Here is a 20,146-nt window from a genome sequence, read left to right as displayed (position 1 = left end):
CCTGCGAGAGGTGATCGAGTCCTCCCTACCCTGGCGGTGGGAGCGTCAGGTATACCGCTCGCCTACTCTCGCGCACTTTGTCAGCCGGCCGCAGTCGACGAACGCCAGCGAGGCCAACGAGTGTGGAATAGCAATGAGTCTCCGTCGCCTCTGTTGTTAGGGCTGCTGAACGAAGAGGAAAATTGTTGTCGAGACCAGTTTTCACCCCCTTTTCGCACCGCAGGGCGCACCAACAGGTGAGACACCAACGATTTTCAGGTTCAATTTATTTCCATCCCGAGCTGCGTGTCAGTTGACGTCCCTTTTAGGGCAGGCAATAATACACACTAGACTCCTTTTATGGTCGCGCGCGCACAATCAGCATCTCTCGCGGGTGACTAATAATGATGCAAATTATGGTCCAGCAATCATTGAATAAAATTGGACGCGATCAGCTGGGTGCAAGGTTCAGTCTATGGGGAACTAACGAAACAGTTTGCAATTTATTTTGCATTCCGGAGCGTTTTTTCAACACGAATATAATAAATCCTGATGAAAAATCATGTGTTTTATTTTAAAAATATAAAATTTTAGTAAGGTTATTCTATAATTTGAATAGGCTCCATCCCTTGTGTTTGTATATATTTAATTTTCCTTCAGCCCCACAATAATATGAAACATCAATCAGGGAAAAAAGGCATGCTTGAAAAACACGCGAGATCGAGTGGGATTCCCCTGTATAAGTTCAGAATCAAACAGTGGTCATATGTAAAAAAGTAGTCAACGACGCTCAGATGGAGAGAGAAAAGTAAAACCCGAAAATTTAATGCTTAGGTGACCCTGACACGCCTCTCGCCGGGTAAAAAAAGCTTCAGGTCGACAACCTTTTGCATCTCGGCCGGCCGTTCAGCACCTTTGGCTCCAAACCGGAGTGTTTTCCCTGTTCTTATTCGTAAAAAGCTGCCAGACGGCGAGGGTTAATTCAGTTTTTGTGTTTTCCCCTTCGCCAGACCGCGTCTGCATTGAGCAAGTCGGGCCTCTCCGTCTCGAAAGCCACCTGAAGCAGGTGTTTTCCTGTAGAACAACGCCAGCGCCGGATTCTTTTTCTTTTTTAAAATCGTTCTCGTGTACTTGATAATTTAAGCCAGTGCAAACTTTAATCGCGAGATGATTCACCAATGAACTGCTCGTAAAATAAAATATTTACACCAATTAATTGTTTGTTTTGGCATCTTATTGCGGCATCGCAGTTTGAATCAAAACAAACTAGTAAAGGAAATGACGAAATGGGTCGAGTGTAGTTATTGTTTCGCGTTTTTAGGCTTTTCTCATGCAGCGTTGAGAGCGACGTTTCCTGCGGCTGACACACAGACGAGTAGCAAATTAAGTGGACGCGCGCAATTATCGTAATTGTGTTATTCTGGTGTTCTCAGTCCAACAGCGATTTTATATATAATTTTCACGCTTGTTGGGTTCCTTTCATTGAGAAAATTAGACATGTACAGTTAACCGACAACATCCATTGTTGTTGATGATAGATTATCCGCAAATTGTAATTTAATCTCTCATCTGGCGGCCGCAAATGGTGGCACCCTGCTGCAAGATGGGATTGGACTCATTGTCGGCGCTGGAATTTAATGGTTGCCAAATAATTTTTCGCTCATCCGCTCATGTGAAAACAACTGCTGCCCTATTTTATGAATTCGCGATTTATTGCAACTTAAATTATTTTTGCAGGGCCACTCAGACACTTAAATTTTTACTATGTTCGTTTCCTTATACGATCAACTAATTGTAAGGTCTCGTCACCTGGAAATGGCGCGTCATCATGATTCTATAAGTCACTCGCCGACGGCTGCTAAATGCCAACAAGTAAAAATTCTGTCATCACAATACAATCAACTCTCTCTTACACGTACATGACTTAAATTTAAAAATCCAAAAGAGAGTTTTTAGAATTTTAAAATTGAGAAACATAATCCTCATATTTTTCGGCAGCGTACATGAAACGTGTTTATGCTACACGTATCGCAAACAATACATGCAACCCTCACCAACGAATACATTTATAAACGTTTATGCAAATCTAGGAGTAACAATGGGAAGGCCTGATGTGTGCGTGAGAGTACGTTCTTCAAAATCTCTCCAGCTCCTCAGGCATTCGAAATGAGATGCACAAAGGAGTGATTATCTGCTTTCTAGCCATGATGACTCTTCTAGCGTGTCTTCTTAATCACACACATGAGCCGCATTATTGTTTTATTTTCTTCATTTGCCACCTCAGCGCATAATAAAATCAATATGTGATTCAAACTAAAAACTAGTTATGCATTTTTAATTAAATTTTTAGCAAGAAAAACCATTATGAGACCTGAAAGTTTAACAAGCAAAAACTAAAATTTATCTTTCTTTACTCTTTTACAAGCTGGTTCGTAGTGCGACTATTTTTATATTAATTTTAAAAAAAAATTAAGAATATTTTTTACTAGGGTGTGTAGTAAAATTAAAAAAAAAACGGTAATGATTATTCTGAATTGTCGAGTGAAGAAGATTAGATGAATATTTAACAATGCTTTAAAAGTGAAACCCAAACCGACGCTCTCGGTATCAATTCCTCTCCCCCGCTCCTATTTTTACTGCCGCGCCGAATAATCAATGTGCATACTAATTGTGCATGCAAGAAGTACAGTATGTGCGGCGGGGCATGTTCAGGATGTCCGCGTTTTCACTCTTCGGGTGTTACAACCACGCTGACGCGATTGCCCTGACTCACACCGTGTTGTCACAGGCGTGCATTTCGGCCTGTTTGCTATTTACAACGGAAACCCCGACAGGTGACTTTGCAACCACTTTTCGTCGAAATAATTTCAGGAAAATGTTTCGTAAAATCTTTTCCTAAAATAAAAAATTGGAGATAATAGTTTTTATCATCCATTTAATTAATTTTCCCGTCTATTTTAATGGATGTCTAGGCGGAAAGAACAGCTTCTTCTTGTTCGAACATTCGCTTTTCTGCCGAATTTAGCGAATCGGATCGGTTTCTCGCACTGCTGATTGCCCATCAATGGACGTGATAAATTACCGCCGCGCTGCTGTCGCCTCAACGGTCCATTCATGCCTTTTTGCACACGCGATTGTAATTGCATTAATCGTATCAACGTCGGGTGTGAATACAAAAACCGCTTCTTGTGAGGCGCAAGGTGTTGATTTTGAGCTGTTAATTGAAGTCGGCAACAACACGAACTTGTCCGCCTCATTATATTGAGCTGGCTGCCTGAGTGAACCGAATGTGAACCAGACTCGAAACAATTTAACACTCGGAGAGAGAAAAAGGAGCATCTTGGTTCGCACTACGGCAGAATAATTTTAACTGCTCCGTGCCCCAAATGTGCGATGTGGCTCAATCATGCCACTTTACTCTTGAGATTGAGAGAAAGACAAACGAGAGTGACGCTTTTAATTAAATGAGGCGAAAAAGGAATGGGAGCTTCTCGAATGGAGGCATTCAATATTGTATTTCCTCGTCCTCTGGAAGGGTGCACGGCTCAAATCTCAAACCGCAGGGGCCACATTACACCTAGACCGCCGAACAAAGTTTTATTCTCGGTGAATATTTTATTTAAACGTTAATAAGCGAATTAATTTCTTATAAAAAGACGATTTGCTGTGTTTCCTTATTAATTACCACAGTTTCCCCCGATTTTTTCTTTAAGAATGAGGTCCATCTATGTTTTCAAGTGGACAGAGGTTCCGATTGATGTTGCAATATCTCCATTTATCTCTAGGTGATTCACTTTCCCAATATTTATTTTGCTCTTGTGCCGAGAAGAACACCTGGTCGCGGCAGAAGGTATTCTATTCGCCAGAAGTAAAATAGCAGACGTGCGTGGTGCGGCCCAATTCATAGCGGAGAAAGTCATTCCAGAACAAGCGCGACACGCAACATATCAACTTCCTGTGTCGTTTCTACAAGATACCTATAGCCAACTGGTGCACTTATATCTGCGTACAGTGACGTAACGTTTTGGATGAAATTTAAAATTTCGGTAGTTAAAAATTCGACCTGTTAGCGGCCGCGTGGGAATTTGGCGAATAGGGGAAAAAGGAAACGCATGCATTCACATATCTGCGTGAGATTTTTACTCCGCAGCTGACGCACCCATAGGAAGGTTTTCGACGGTCGCTTACAACGAAAATGATGTAGCAATGATATAAATCTGTTAGGGGGAAAAGGTTCTCATAATTTCAGGTGCAAGAAGGCGTTTAATTATTTCTGCCAAAGCACCAAACGATTCAAAAGAAAACACTAAAAATAAATAATTTCCCATTCGTATTTGTTTCAGATCAAAATGAAGCTCCAAGCCGGAGTTGTGGCTGTTTTCTTTTCACTTGCCGTATCTTCAATTACGAGCATTGCAGCACAGCAAGGGTGAGTAAAAGAAAATAGTTTTATCAATCATCATACAAAGCCGTTTGTTTTCCCCCTGCTCTATTTCTTCGTTTAGTTCTCGTTTTGCTGCTCTGTGACCGCTCCCCCACTTTCCAGGCGAAAAGCGTAAAACGAGATAAACGGCCGATTTAATTATTTAACTGCATCCGGCCACAACAGCAGGATTTGTTTGTATCTTCACTTGCTGTAAAAAGCAAAACAAAAATCGCACTTCAAATGCAAATAAAGCACGGAGCGGAAACAAAGGCAAAAATGTCATTAACCCGCGCCCGGCGCGAGCTCTCGACTTTTTGCCCACTCAGTAAACACTATAGACGGCACGGGTCACTCTTTGCAAAAAAAAGTCGTCCCCGTCCTCCGATTTACCGTTAGCATGCACTTTTTCTGGCCGAGGCAATTCAATCACGGACCAGGACAAGTTAATGCTGAGCACATTCAAGACGAGCGTTACTGTTAGGTGGAAAAGAATCACTTTTATAGTTGACTGTTAGCAGCTACCAAGAATTTGATCATTTATGTTCACGATAGCTGTAACACTACAGGAGGGCTGTTTAGTTACTCAAGGCATTTTCGATTCCAGTATTCACAATGACAAAAATTAATTTAATATTACTTTGATGTCTATTTTGTCTGAAACGAAAATAATTTTGTATTCATGAAATGGATATTGCATCTTAAATTACTTAAATTAATAACAAGTTGAGACCAAGCGTGTGTATTTATTTAATATCCTTAAAATTGTTGTTAGCTAACTCATTGAAATAAGATAAAAAGCTAATCGAATTGTTTTGAAATTTTTAATAAGGTATATTTTAAGTAAACTTTAAATAAGTTTATCTTCATCAAGGTATTTGGATTTAATTCTTATTCTAATGATGTTTACACTTTTTTATAAATTTTTTCCTCTATCATTACTGTTAGTTCATCTACTTGATTAACGTTTGGAAGATAACTTAATAAGTTGTATTCCTCTGGTATGCTGTATCTTAAATCACAAAATTTTCATATAGAAAATGAGTTGTGGGTAGAAACCTTGGAAACCCAATGCCGAGTAGCACGATCTTGAAGACCCCAAATCTGGCTCTCAGCTTCGTCCAGAAATTTCCAGTGGTGTCGCACAACGCACAACAGCAAAATTTACAACCTCTTCACCTTGGCAACAGCAAAACTAACACATGAGTGGAATTCCGTGATTTGCAAAACATTTGAAAATACACACGGGATGCTATCTCGTCAGAGCAATTATTGTTGTTGCTTCCATGAATATTTACGTTCACAATAATTGTCGCAACAAATAATGCGAGTTAGAGTGCAGAGACACCGGGCCTGACCTTGCTCGGCGCCCCACGCATCCGAAAGGTGCTCTTGCTCGGCAGATGAGCGCCCACTCGACGCCTTTTTGCTTTTTATTTCCCTCGGCCGCCGTTTGCACCTCCGCGAGAGCATGACGTCAGACGATGACAAACACGATCCGAGGCTGCATGCACCGTAATTGGCGGAAAACACGAGGAAAATCAAGTAGCAAAGTTGCAAATGAAAAAGATCGTGTCTCATTGACGTGATAACCAGTCATTTTTAGTAGTAGAAAGTGTGTAGACTTAATCACCTGAATGATTCATAATCTGACAGCTTTCATTGAAACTAAAGCCGGTTTAAAAAAAGAAAATATTCTACATTTGGCTGTTCTTAGGTGCTTTGATGAATCACGGCAACACATTTTAAATTGGGTTTTTTTCTTTTATTTCTATAGCAGAGACACGGCGTGCGACTAATGCATTCGAGCCGATGTTGATGAATGCGTGAGGATGAATTGATGCAATCACGCTCGTTTTCTCTGCATTCATGAATTTCGTTCTTAACAAAGCTTGAAGACGATCCAGGCCGCACCCAATTGGGAATAAATAATCAGCGACGGCGTGCATTCACACACCCGCGCGCGCATGCAGCGTGTTAGCTTCGCTCCAAATGCTTTTTATCACTCCGAGTGCGTTCGTCTGCTGCCAGCGAGCATACGTGTATAAATTCTGATTAAATATTCATTGAGGCAGTCGCATGGAAAGCACCAGAATCACACCGGTTGCATTAATAACGCAGGAGTGTCAGTCGCTCTTCCCTTTATCTTCGCATAGTTCTTCATATTTGTAGCCTTTCCGAATTGTTAATTGTCTATGCGTAAATAATACGAATTGTTGGCTGCCCACCCGCGGAGATTTACGTGACCATTGTTGCTGCGGCCAACAATGAGTGATTAGAGACAACACCTGAATGTGGATGGGCTGCATCTTCTCACGGGCGCCAGGGAAAATCCTTGAGCCCCTGCATTTATTTCAATTTTCGCGGACGAGGAGACGGACTTTTTATCATCTGAAAATTACAACATGCCAGTTCCCTCGCAATTAAAATGGCATTATGTATAAAACCCACTATACTGCGTCAGAAAAACCTTATTCTAAGAATAAATTCAATGTCGCTGTTTCAGATTTTACACTGTTATCGCACCTAAAGTGTTGCGACCGAACAGCGAGTATCACGTGTCCGTGTCCACGCACGGCGTCGACAAGACTACGCAGGTGTGGGTGGAGGTCGGCGGAAAGCAGGACAGTGGCGGAAAGTTCACCTCCTCGCAGAGCATCTCAGTGGAGCCCAGAACGACTAGAATCCTCAGAATCGATGTAAATTAATCTGCATCTCTAACAAAGGAAAAAATAATAAAACTCGATGAGCAGATCGGAGATGTCGGTCCAGGAAACTACAACGTGACCGCTCGTGGAAACGGCGGACTGGAATTCCAGAACACCACGGAGCTGAGCTATGTGCACAAGAGCTACTCGGTGCTCGTCCAGACCGACAAGGCGATTTACAAGCCCGGAGACACGATCCAGTTCAGGATTCTGGCACTGAACAAACACCTCAAGCCGACCGTTACTGCTGCCCTGGACGTTTTTATAACTGTAAAGCCTTGCAATTGAATCAAAGTTGAATTATTAACTTTTAAATTTCAGGATGGAAAAGGAAACAGGGTGAAACAGTGGTCCAGGGTTCTCCCCACGAGAGGTGTGTTTTCCGCCGATCTTCCTCTTTCCAAAAACCCCGTTCTGGGAGACTGGAATATCACGGTCAGCGTTTTGGATCAGTCCTTCCACAAAACGATCCAGGTGGCAGAATACGTGCTGCCTAAATTCGAGGTTTCCATCTCGACCCCGCCTTTCACCACTTTTAAGGACTCCCGTATTTCCGCCACAATTTCGGCCAAGTGAGTCATCATAATTAAATAATTTACCATTTCAAAATAAAAATCATCCTAATTTTAATTTCAGATACACGTACGGAAAGCCAGTAAAGGGCGAAGCCACGGTGACCATGTACCCAACAATTTTCTCTGGCCTCATCCAACCAATTTTCCAAAATCCGGTGCGCAAGGTCGTCGCCATCGACGGAAAAGCCAACGTTGAATTCGACATTGTGAAAGAGTTGGGGTAATTGTGGATATCTCCTCTCTCGCTTTTGTTGCTGACCGTCCAATGATTACAAATTTTCCAGTCTGAACGACGAGTTTGAAAGGCCAGTGCAAATCGAGGTGACAGTGCAGGAAGCGCTTACTGGCCGCAGACAAAACACTTCGACCTCCATTCCTCTCTTTAAAAATAAATACAAAATGGAGCTGGTCAAAACGCCCGAATATTACAAGCCTGGACTCAAGTTTACTGCTTACGTGAGTACAATTTTCGAGTTAAAAGTTTCTTTCTCATTTATTAATTAATTTTAGATTAAACTGACCACTCACGACGGCATGCCAATCACCGACTCGAAAAATCCAGTCCGAATCCGCTGGGGCTACGGTTACGACCACGCCACTTACACCTCCGAGAACCACTACCTGTCCTCCGAGGGCTTGGTGGAGCTCAACTTCTACCCACCCATCGTCTCAAATGTGTCTACCATCGGCCTGGAGGCAAGTTTTCCATTTCCCCAGCTCCCCTAGATTTAGGTAACCAATTTTTTTTTATCTACAGGCACAGTACCTGGACCTGAGTGAATGGTTCTCGACGATAACTGCCTCCGTGTCACCCAGCAACACGTTCATACAGGCCATCATCCGATCGGAGAACGCAGAGGTGAGTGCAGATAGTGTTATTTTAGTTCCTGCATTATGCAATGGGTGGAGCTCGCTTGTCGCGCGGTGCAGCATCCGTTGCTCGCAAGGGGATCGTGGGAATTGAGAGTAAAACCAGATTTCCCTTGAACACATTTCAATGCCAAGTCTTCCCTTTTGTGATTTAATAAACAGTTGCTCAACAACCTTTACAAAAGGCCGTCTGGGAATAAAATTATTTTATTTTATCTGAGAGAAAAACGGCCTCATTTCTAAACAAGCCAATTGTGTTTATAATATTTTTATGATTAAAAGATTGTTAATTATAAAAAATCTCAATGTTTAAAGGTTGGCAATGATGTTGAGGTGTACATGAATTGCACGGAGAGGATTTCCTCGTTCAACTACGAGGTTCTGGGCCGCGGCGACGTGTTGACCGCTGGCACTATCCAAGTGCCATCTGGCCAGCAGGACCAACGCTTCCGATTCGTGGCTACGCAGACCATGGCCCCAAGGGCTCACTTGGTTATCTACTACGTTCGACCTGAAAACGGAGAAGTGGTCGCCGACTCAGTAGACTTTACGGTCACTGGAATGCTCCAAAATTTCGTAAGTTTATTTAATTTTGTTTATATTTTTTAAGGAAAATTGGAAAACAAAAAGTTTTCGCATCGAAAAGGATCCACTATTTCATTAAATTTTGTGTAAACATGGATAAAATCTTTTTTCCTGACAAATGATTGAATCTTAAGTAAAAGTTGATTTTCAACGATTATTTTCCTAAAATTAACATCTGATTAAAAATTCGTCAATTTGAATTAAATTTAAATTTGGCTCATAGGTTGACTTGGAAGTGAACCCCACAGACACGCAACCAGGCGTAGCTGTCGACTTGACCATCCGCACGAAACCCAACTCGTACGTCGGTGTTCTCGGCGTGGACCAGAGCGTGCTTCTCCTCAGGAGCGGCAACGATCTCTCCATGGTAAAACTGTCAATTTATCTTTAAATAAAAATTTTAATTTCATCCCTCTCACAGCGAGACGTTGAAAACGAGCTGTTGTCCTTCGACTCGGCACCTCAAGAGCCCAAAAGCCCCAACTGGCCACCGTTCGCCAGGCGCCGCAGGAGGTCCCTTGCCTGGTTCCCGAGCCACGCCGACGCCGGCGAGGTTTTCCAAAAGTCTGGAGCCGTGATCCTGACCAACGGATACGTCCACGAGCACATGCCTCTAGGTAGATATCACTGCTGAACTAACAAACCGCTTCAAGCTTCACTAAACTGGTGCCTAAAATTAATTTAACAATGGTTGCAATCAATGTGTCGTCAAGCCGTGGTGGTGGCTCAGCAAACAATTAATCTCGTGTGTCTGCCCGAGAAACAAAGCTCGGGCATTCGTAAGGCATGGACTTGAGACTATCCTCTCTGTTTGTGCTAGTCTACTATCGTAACCTGGACGAACACGTAATGTACGACGCCCAGGACGAGGACGACCTGGAGAGCGTGGGCAACGATGTTGCTGACGGCGCCAAACAGAAGCCAACGCGCGTCAGGAAGCATTTCCCCGAGACTTGGCTGTGGGACCTCGTCGACGCTGGGTAAAAAAGAAACTCACAGACGCAGACTACTGGCTCAAATTAAACCACGATAATAAGCGGGTCAAAACTTATTATTATAACCAGGAATCTTAATACCCTGATCGGCTTTGAAAAATAATAAATTTCCAGTATTAATAAACTCTGTAACTCAAAATCGCATTGTTGTACTTCCAAGCTTGCAATTTATTTTTAAGCAGATACGAAAAAATTGTAAATATGTTTCTGTCTGCTCCGTTTTTAACAACTCTCCGCTTACAAGGGGTAGATTAGAACGTGTTTTAACGAAAATATTATCGCCTGTCAATTGCTAATTATGATGGCACACTCAGGATTCGCGTCTGGAGGCGTGGTGGCGCGCCTGCCCTCCGGAAAAAATTACCCAGGACCTCTACCTACGAGGCCTCCCCTCGCGGGGCCGTACGCCTTTTCGCGCATTCCAAAGCCCGTCAACAACAACCCGCGCATCTATCTCACGCACGAGCCGCAGCCGGTTTGGCTCTTCGAGGACATGTTCACAGGGTATTCCGATGCACAATAATAATTGCTAAAAAATATTGTGGTTTAAATTTGGCCAGCAGAGATGTTTGGAAATTGTACCCTCAGTCATTCCATTAATACATATATTTTAAAAGTTATCTGCAGAAAATTACGCAACCTGCTTTTCACACAGTGCCGAGCGGGTTGTATAGCCGTTTAAGCAGATAACATTTTTCCATTCCACGCAATCACATTTTATTAATTTCCAATGAAATCTAGTCCTGACGGCCGGACCTCACTGAAGAGGAAAGCGCCCGACACAATCACCTCATGGGTGCTCTCCGCTTTCTCCGTTGACTCGCTCTACGGACTCGGCCTGACACAAACGTCCAGCAAAGTATGCGCACTATTCCAAATGATGAAACAGATATTGTTCAAAATTCCCTTGAAATTATTCAGCTGCGGGTTTTCCGACCTTTCTTTGTGTCGCTCGACCTGCCGTACAATGTAGTGCGCGGTGAGGTGTTCGCCATTCCCGTTGTCGTCTTCAACTACATGGACCGCGATCTCGCCGTGGACGTGTCCCTGGACAACTCTGACGGACAGTTTGAAATCCCCGACATGTCCAACGATATCGACGCTCCGAAGAGTAAATTTTTGAAAATAATTAATCATGGGTTAGAAATAATAACAAATTGAATTCCCACAGCTTTCGACTCGGCGCAGCTGTCGAGGCGAATCACCGTCAAAGCAAACAGCGGCTCAAACACGGCGTTCATGGTGACCACCAAGCGTCTGGGCATGCTCGACATCAACGTGAAGGCCGAGAGCTCCCTGGCGGGCGACGCGGTCAAGAGACAGCTTTTGGTCAAGGCCGAGGGCGACACGCAGTACGTGAACGATGCCATCTTTGTCGACCTCAGAGACACCGAAAACTTTGAGACAAATCTGACCCTGAAATTCCCCAAAAACTTTGTCGAGGGCTCTGAGAAACTGGAGGTGTCCAGTGTTGGTGAGTTGTTGTGAGCTTTTTATTTTATTGCCAATTCTGAATTTAATTTAATTCCAGGTGACTTGCTTGGACCCAGTATTCCTAATTTGGCTAATCTGATCAGGATGCCATTTGGCTGTGGCGAGCAGAACATGCTCAATTTTGTTCCTAACATCGTGGTTCTTGACTATCTGAAGGTAAAATATTTTTAATTGGTTTTAATTCCTTAAACAACAAATTGAATGATTTAGAATTCAAACCAATTGACCCCGGCCGTCGAAAACAACGCTCGCAAATTCTTGGAGATCGGCTACCAACAGGAACTGACTTACAAACACGACGACGGCTCATTCAGCGCCTTTGGAAAATCTGACCCATCTGGCAGCACATGGTATATTATAATCTTGCTTTCTCTTGATTGCTCAGAAAATGCAATAATTATGTTAATAGGCTGACCGCATTCGTAGCAAAGTCATTCAGGGCAGCGTCTCCCTACATCACCATTGACCCTGTGATGGTGAATCAGGCACTGCAATGGCTCCAGGGTGTACAGGCTGTCAACGGCAGCTTCCCTGAGGTCGGAAAGGTTCATCACCACGACATGCAAGGTGGAGCCGCAAGTGGACTCGCGCTCACCGCGTACACTCTAATCACTTTCCTCCAGGATAAGGTAAGATAGTTAATTTTATATTTCATTGGATCATTATTTCAACACGACGTAATTACAACAATAGATATTAAAAAACAACTTTTTTTGCAGGAGTCGGCCGGTTTGTACCGAAACGTGATCAACAAGGCAACGGATTACATCGGTCGCAACCTGGACGGCCGGCTGGACGACCCTTACGCAATCGCCCTGGCAACCTACGCCCTTCAGCTGGCTGGACACCCTCTGAAAGAGACGGCGTTCAACCTGTTGGAGAGCAAGGCGCAGAGCAAGGATGACATGAAGTGGTGGAGCAAGCCTGTGCCAGATAACGACAAGAAAAATCCGTGGCGGCAGTTCAAGACGGACCCGATCGCAGTTGAAATGACCTCTTACGCCCTGCTGATCTACCTGGAGAGGGGGCTCGTCAGGGACAGCCTGCCAATCCTCAAGTGGCTCGTTTCCCAGAGGAATAGTAACGGCGGATTTGAATCCACACAGGTAATTTAAAAGTGAAAAAGGCATGAAATTGAGTTAACAGGTGGTTTCTCAGGACACGGTTGTCGCTTTGGGCGCCCTGGCCAAGTTGGCCGAGCAAATATCTGTCAGTTCCTCCGGTCAGAGGGTCGAGGTGACCTTTGAATATGAAGGAAAAAACAGTCCGAAGCAGTTGACAGTGAACTCAAACAACGCAATGATTTTGCAAAAGGAAGAGGTGAGTTGAACATTAAAAAAATGTAAAAATTGTAGCTTGGTTAGTAACAATTATTTTCCATGAGTTTCAGTGACGCTCACTAACAATACAAAAGCCTTTTTCTTTCAATTATTTGTGACATCAAATGAATGAATTTTGACCTGTTATAAAATAAAATGGAGAAATAAAATGTAATGATTTTTTAGCTCCCACAAAATGTGCGGGAGTTGAAGATCAAGGCCAAAGGAAAGGGATTCGCCATCGTGCAAGTTTCCTACAGCTACAACGTCGACGTAACCGCGCCTTGGCCTCTTTTCCACCTGGATCCCCAACTCACCAGGGATTCGACCGCTGACCACCTGCAGCTCTCAGTCTGCTCAGGGTAAATAAGATTTTTACGATAGACGAGAGAAATTTCATGCTGATTGAACTCCATTTAATAGATTCACAGGCCTTGGAAACATAAGCAGCAACATGGCTGTTATGGAAGTGGCGCTGCCCTCAGGGTACACTGCCGACCCTGATTCCCTGCCTGGCCTCAGAGCGGCACCTTTCGTCCAGAGGGTTGAAACCGGTGAAGGAGACACCAAAGTTATTCTTTACTTTGATAAGGTGATTGATATACTTAAAGATTTTACTTTAATTTAATTTTTTTTGCGCAGATGGGTAGAGAAGAGATTTGTCCCACAGTGAAAGCCTACAGGACGCATAGGGTGGCGCGGCAGAAGCCTGTGCCTGTTACCCTTTACGACTACTATGATTCTTGTGAGTTTAATTAAATTGAGGGGCTTTTAGTAAATTATTTTTTAAATAACTCTAAAAACAGGCAAACAGAAGAAATTAATAAAAATTATAAGGTCAATTTCAATCCAATTTTAAAAACTAAAATAAATTATTGAAATGAGATTGAGTTGCCGCAGTGTTTTCATATTTAGTTTTATGAAATTTGTCAATCAGTAAAATTAAGAAAATTTGACTTGAATTTTAATTACAGCTCGAAGGGCGCGTCAGTTCTATCTGCCACGCGTGCAGACGGTTTGCGACATCTGCGAGGGCGACGTGGGCTGCGAGGTGTGCGGCCGCGGCTCAGCCGGCAGCCGTCGCAACGGCGCCGACGGCCTCAACGTCGGCTCAGCGGCATCTGCGTCCGTGGCCACCGTGGTGCTGGGCGCCACCGCCCTCTGGCTGGCCAGGGCCTGAGCCTGCGACGCGAGTGCCAAAGACCGCGAGTGAGGAGAGACTGACGCAGAATTGATCGATTTTGTTACTCGAATTGAGATTTAGAAAAAGAGAAAGAGAGCGAGAGAGAGTGAGATGCACGCAAGCCGCTGCTGTATATGAGGTTGAAATTTTGCATTTTCGTCCGTGCATAGTCTAAAAGTTTTTTTTACTAATATTCGACTAACGAAATGAGTTGTGCGTAAATAAAAAAACCTGGACAATTAATTGCTGACAGTAATAGTGATATAAGTGCTGAAAGATCCATTCATCAACTGAAATTGTAAATTTTAAGATAATTGTAATTATTACCAAGTGCTATCTAAATAAAACTAGAGTTTTTAAAATATTCTTACTTAGTTATTTCCGTTTATAAAATCCTTTATTATGGAAATCATTAATCCATGATGCCATTTTTTGCTACGCCGCCGTATACCTAATTAATTAAAAATGGCCATTTGTGGCGTTTTCTGGCGAGGTCAGGAACACCTTGTCAGTCTGGCTGACCATTTCGTTCCAAGCGTACTCGATGTCAGAGAAGGTGGTGAATCTGCTGCAGATGGCAAAGCGAATCATTGCCTTGCCCCCCACCTCGGCTCCCACAACGTAAATTTTCTTGCTCTTTTGCAGGTTCGCCATCAGCTTGTTTGTGTTTTCATTTGGACCCTGAAAGGTGTTTGCCGAAGTTATATATGAAAGCCTGTTAAAATTCTGAGTGTGCTTCACCTTGAGTCTGAAAGTGACGAGTCCCATATGCGCCGGAGTGAAAATCTCGAAGCGGTCGTCGCCTCTGAGCAGCATTTCGAAGTCAGTCGCCAGTTTGCATTGCGCCCTGATGTACTCCTGCAGCTTCTTGACGCCGTAAATGCGCAAAACGAACCACAGTTTCAACGCCCGAAAGCGCCTTCCAAGCGGAATTTGCCAATTCTGAAGGAAATAGAAAATTAAATCAAAGAATGTAGGCAGCTCGTAAAGTTTATGCCAACGAATATAAAGTATGCTAATTGTTCAATCTTTACGCCTGCTCACCTTTTAGTTAAAAGATTTTCGAAAAAAAAAAATAAATAAGAATCAGACAAACCCTGTAATCCGGCATGCCAGCGTCCTGCTGCGTGTGCACCAGGTAAGCCCTATCAACACTCATCGCAGCCACCAGCTCCCTCGAATCTTTCACCCTGAGAAACCCCATCATTATTTACACATTTAAATCAATTGTTTGAGTTCACCAAAGCGCCGAGCAGTCGAAATTGACGAGCATCCACTTGTGTGGGTTGAAGTTGAACGAGTCGGCCAGCTCGATTCCCTCGCAAATGTACCTGTACTCGGGGCAAATCAAGGCGGCACCTGAGCAAATACAAACAAAAGAGTAGCACTCGTTTTTTTATTTTTTTGTTTTGTTTCAGCAAACACAAACGACAGCACTCACTCTTCATATATTCAATAGAAGGCAGAAAATGGAAATCAAGCATTCATATTTATTCCTTCCAAGTACTTTTCACTGGAGAGATGTTTCTCTAAAGATGTTGGAAGCCACTTACCACGAAAACCTTTGGTTTAGAGTTGGACACTTGGAATAATAAATTGAATTTGTCCACAATTTGTTTTAAGCATAATTACACGCCTTTGAAATATCAATGTTAAGGGTCCAAACTATTACTCATGGATATTACCGAATCACAGTGATATTAACATCTATGATTAACACATAAATTTATAATTAAAAATAGGGTTATTTTTAATATAGATCGAAATCATAAAAAATGTTAGTTGAAAAATTATTTTGAGTGACAATTAAAAATTAAAATCATTTATTAAAAATTTAAAAAAATCCTAAATGTGAATTTTATTAACCTGAGTAAGCTGCATCGACGTGAAGCCAAATGCCAAACTCACTGCAAACTGCAGCAATTTCACGCAAAGGGTCGTTGGCGCAGGTCGGCGTCGTGCCCAGAGTCGAAATGACCTAAACCGCGAATACCCTATTGACCTTTGCAAACATTTGCCTCTGATTTTACGTACGATGCACGGAATAAGACCTTCCTTCAGGTCAGCTTCGATGGCCGCGCGCAGGTTGGAGCCGCTCATTTGGAATTTCTCGTCGGCGCGGATTAAGCGCATCGGAACTGAGCCCAGGATGCCCGCCTTTTCCACCGAGCTGTTCGATTGGTCTGGAAAATACATTTTCTCCAATTGGCAGTTAAAAAGAATTGAATTCCACCTGAGGCGTAGGCAACCAGTTTGGCTTTAGTCGCCCGCAGCTCTTGCTCTGTGAGGCTTGGGTTTTTCTCGTGCAGCCGTTGGACGTATCTTTCGCGAGCCACCAACAAACAAAGCAATGTCGCTTCGCTCGCGGATCCCTTCAATTTTAAAACATGTCTCGAATTACGAATTAATTTGATTGCATTAAAAACAAATTTAAAATAAAATTTGCTATTTTAAAAACACTATGTTTCATTTTTTTATAAGTGATTCAATGGTGATGCTGGTAGTTCACAATTAAGTATCAATAAAGAAAATATTGATCAAGCAAACTAAAAGAGTTAAAAGGCGTACTTATCAATTCGATTAATTAAAATATTTTGTATGACTATTGGATCAGCGAAAATTTAATTACATTATACTACTCAATTGTAAATTAGACATGGTGTGGTTTGAACTCAAATCTTTAATTCTAATTTTGCGTTACACCGTTCTGAAAAGTTAGTATATCCAAACTGCACCCAATAGTAATTAGCCGCTTAGCATTAAATTTAAATAATGATGGGTAGTGTTATAATATATAAAATTAAAATACTTTATGTTCACTAATGCGGATAGTCAAATATGTATTTTAATATGCATAATAATTAGATTAATAAATAATTTTGGTATTTCATTTTAAATAAAAATTAATATTTTGTAAAAATTTAAAAAAGTTAAATTTAATAAATTACATACTTTTTGTTATTAAATTTTAAACAATAAATAAAAAATTAGTCTTTAATAAGTAAATAAACTAAAACAAGATAGCCGCATTTTATTTCAATCACGACTACTATTCCATTATGGGATATTTCAACAACTGAAATAATTTGCGAAACGTTTTTCATGCAAGTTTCACAATAGTTAATTGTTATTAATTTGAAGAATTCAAGATTAAAAATTTTCACCTGCAAAACACCACCGCCGTACCCGGGGGAGCAAGAAAGGAACTGTGGCGGAAGTCCGATCATTTTGCCCAACCAGTCAAGGGTGATGACCTCTAATTCGGTGCTCGCCGGAGACGACATCTGAGATAAGACAAAACTATTTCAGCGATTCGCCAACGATAAGGGCACATCAATCAAGCCCCTCGCTGTTTGTTTTGTAATTCACTTCCCTGCATTTCCTTATCTCTCACTCGTTAGCAGGTTAAGGAGATCCGAGTCGAGTGTGAAAAACGTGATTTTACATTTTTCGATAAAAAAAAGGCAGAGATTGTATTTGTGCAGACTCACCCAGGTGAAGCCGATAGTGCCGAGGCCGGCGCTCATCATCTCGCCGACGATGCCAGGGTAGCTGTTGGCCGTCGGGTAGAACGCGTGGAAGTGCGGCGAATGCCAGTGTGTCAGCTGAATCAAAAATTAATTTCCGCTAGTTCAAGGTCACTTATCAACATGATTCGATAATAAATAGATAAGGCTATCAACCAATTAATCCTGTGCTATATTGACTTAATTTTATTTTTCCATAAAAAGTAGCAGTTTTAAAAACGTAAAATTTTATTTGGCTTTTGGTCCACTCTTTATAAATAAATGGAAGCGCGACGCTTTGTGCTATTTTTTAATTTAGTAATTTTAATGCCATTTTTTAGTTTTAATGGGTGATATCGAGACGGATACGCATCTATATCGGTTTCCAATGTCTGTACGTGAATGTTTGCTTTGGAATAGGACGGCGAGGAGGGAATGCAAGGTGCTAACCAATCCATTAAGCCGGCGTTCGCGTTCATTGTTTGCTCTCGCGCCGGCGGCGGCGGCGGCGGCAGACTTACCCCGGGCATGATTGCTCTGTCCATATCCTTCAGCACCTCTCGCCAATCCTCTGGCTCCTCGGGCGCCTCCTCGGGAAGCAGTTTTCGCATGTAGCCCGGCTCCACATTGGGCAGCACTTGTCTAATGACACGGTATTGCGATTAGAAAGAAAAAAATAAATGCAGTGAGTCGAGGCTGATAAAGATAAATGATACTGTCAAGACGGGAAAATACCATTTTATTATTTTGCTGTGACTTGGAAAAAGAAAATATTACCACAATTTAAAGTGGAATGATACTGGGCAACAATTGAAAATTATTTAAATTGTTGGATGCCTTAAACAATTGGCCGATAAACAATTTGTTCAACAATTTGCAATAATAAAAAAATGACCTTCCTCTACAATAAAAATTCAAATTTTGCCAATTTATTTCAAAATGTACAGTGCTCGAACATATTTTCTTGGCATATTCCGATTCCTCTCGTCGAGATCTGTTCAACGGTGTATGCCACTTATTGGGGAAACTCTTGGTTTTGAAATTAAATTGGATTTCAAGTAAGGAGACAGCCATTGCCATTTGAAAAGCACGCTAACTTTCCAGCCAATTTTCTCAAAAAAATACAGCGCTCCTTAGGTCAATTTAGGCTTTAACTGAATCCTAAGGGACGAGTTTATGCATTGGCAACAAGCATTTTCCAGGCTTTTCCAGTATCATTCCTCTTTAAATTTTATCAATGTTTCGTTTTTTAAAAAAAACTACAAAAAATAGTTTGGAATAAAATTGCAACACAAGAAAAGACTCACTTGTCTCTGATATTTTCCAAGTAGTCGGCCATGTAGTCAATGGCTGCCTTTCCAAATTCCCGAAAACTCTGGGCGTCCATGGTTCCAGGCGTTGCTCAATCTCGACTCGGAAGGAGAATGAGTGGCACCGACGGTTGGGTGCGAGCGAGGCGGTCAAGAAAGTGTTATATAAATGTCATGATGCCACTTAAGACTCATCATCGAGCAGAATCCCCACCGCCCGTCCCTCCCTGTTGGTACACAACACACGACGCTCTTAACGACCGCTTATCAAACTACATATTGGTGCTTGGGTCACCAGTTTCAGATTTTTAACTCTTATCAAGGCGAAAAATATGATTTTAGTATATATCTGTCACTCGACGATGATTTGGCTATTTTTAACTTTTTTGTCGAAGGAAAAATCTTACAATATTTTCATCTTGAAATAATATATTCAAACTTAAAACACTAAATCCTTTGCATAGCTATTTTAAAAACGACTTTGAGATAATTGATATTTCCTCAAAGCCTAAAACTGATCTGCAACATAAATTAATTGGATCTCATTATTAAAATCTGTAAAAATAACTGTTAAGAGACCATTGTCATTAACATGATATTTCTGTCTCGTAATAAATAGTAAGTTTATTTAGTAATTTACTTAATCGTTTATTTTCTAGATGTTGACCCATTGTCAGTGTAAATGTTGCAAATAAGTAAATATATCTTTATCTAATGATTTTGTTGTGTACTCTCATGCAGTATAAAAATAAATTATTAGAAACAAACAGCATAATACATTTAAAATTAAAATATAAAATGAAATGTTAAATTTTTAATTTAAAACAAAATATTAAATTAAACTAAGTAAAAATGTCGTAAATAAATTTTACTAAAATACTTTATTTTAACTTGAGTTTTATGCTTTTTTATTTTTTATAACTAAAATATTTAGAAATGTTTTTACATACATTTTTTTAAACATAAAAAAGTGTTTTTCCTAAGATATCAAAATCTCAGATATTTTCCCAAATTGACAGCCTTCTTTTACACGTCATACAAGGCAACCAAACAAATACGGAATTGATGCAGCCCGTCAAGGACAGAGGAGCAAATGAGTTTGCGAGTAATTCCAGATACCAATTGATGGACAAGTTTGAGACGCTCGTCTCGTTTCATTTTCTGGCTGTGATCACGGAAGCGTGATGGGATATTTTTTG

The 20,146-nt window shown here is 41.6% G+C and overlaps 2 protein-coding genes across 5 annotated transcripts; one reads left to right on the top strand and one right to left on the bottom strand.

The window, feature by feature from the left end:
* The first annotated feature begins 22 nt into the window (after window positions 1-22).
* Window positions 23-14,497, top strand: Tep2 (Thioester-containing protein 2). 4 transcript variants are annotated; one of them, XM_065497657.1, is made up of 25 exons: window positions 23-236; window positions 4,323-4,408; window positions 6,909-7,101; window positions 7,156-7,380; window positions 7,432-7,682; window positions 7,747-7,905; window positions 7,970-8,141; window positions 8,196-8,381; window positions 8,443-8,544; window positions 8,871-9,131; window positions 9,364-9,507; window positions 9,562-9,757; window positions 10,450-10,639; window positions 10,877-10,994; window positions 11,057-11,246; window positions 11,307-11,609; window positions 11,667-11,785; window positions 11,840-11,979; window positions 12,039-12,258; window positions 12,349-12,735; window positions 12,788-12,949; window positions 13,135-13,310; window positions 13,372-13,540; window positions 13,591-13,693; window positions 13,923-14,497. In XM_065497657.1, the coding sequence occupies exons 2-25, from the start codon at window positions 4,329-4,331 to the stop codon at window positions 14,126-14,128; spliced, it is 4,452 nt and encodes a 1,483-aa protein (XP_065353729.1). In that variant the 5' UTR covers window positions 23-236; window positions 4,323-4,328; the 3' UTR covers window positions 14,129-14,497. The 4 variants fall into 4 exon arrangements, with proteins under 4 accessions (XP_065353729.1, XP_065353757.1, XP_065353746.1 ...); XM_065497685.1 differs by lacking the exon at window positions 10,450-10,639 and adding an exon at window positions 9,961-10,120 and having other exon boundaries at window positions 28-236; XM_065497674.1 differs by lacking the exon at window positions 23-236 and adding an exon at window positions 3,833-3,985.
* LOC135948428 (aromatic-L-amino-acid decarboxylase-like) lies at window positions 14,485-19,112 on the bottom strand. The gene is made up of 11 exons (XM_065497701.1): window positions 18,945-19,112; window positions 18,159-18,279; window positions 17,623-17,736; window positions 17,296-17,415; window positions 16,365-16,503; window positions 16,166-16,314; window positions 15,998-16,109; window positions 15,373-15,490; window positions 15,228-15,321; window positions 14,873-15,073; window positions 14,485-14,812 (listed from the first exon to the last, which is right to left on the bottom strand). The coding sequence occupies exons 1-11, from the start codon at window positions 19,022-19,024 to the stop codon at window positions 14,591-14,593; spliced, it is 1,470 nt and encodes a 489-aa protein (XP_065353773.1). The 5' UTR covers window positions 19,025-19,112; the 3' UTR covers window positions 14,485-14,590.
* Between the last annotated feature and the right edge of the window lie 1,034 nt (window positions 19,113-20,146).

The sequence above is a fragment of the Cloeon dipterum genome, chromosome 1 (genome assembly GCF_949628265.1).
Source record: "Cloeon dipterum chromosome 1, ieCloDipt1.1, whole genome shotgun sequence".
Taxonomy (NCBI): Eukaryota; Metazoa; Arthropoda; class Insecta; order Ephemeroptera; family Baetidae; genus Cloeon; species Cloeon dipterum.
Note: the sequence above shows the minus strand (reverse complement) of the source record. Positions and strands in the feature narration are given on the sequence as shown.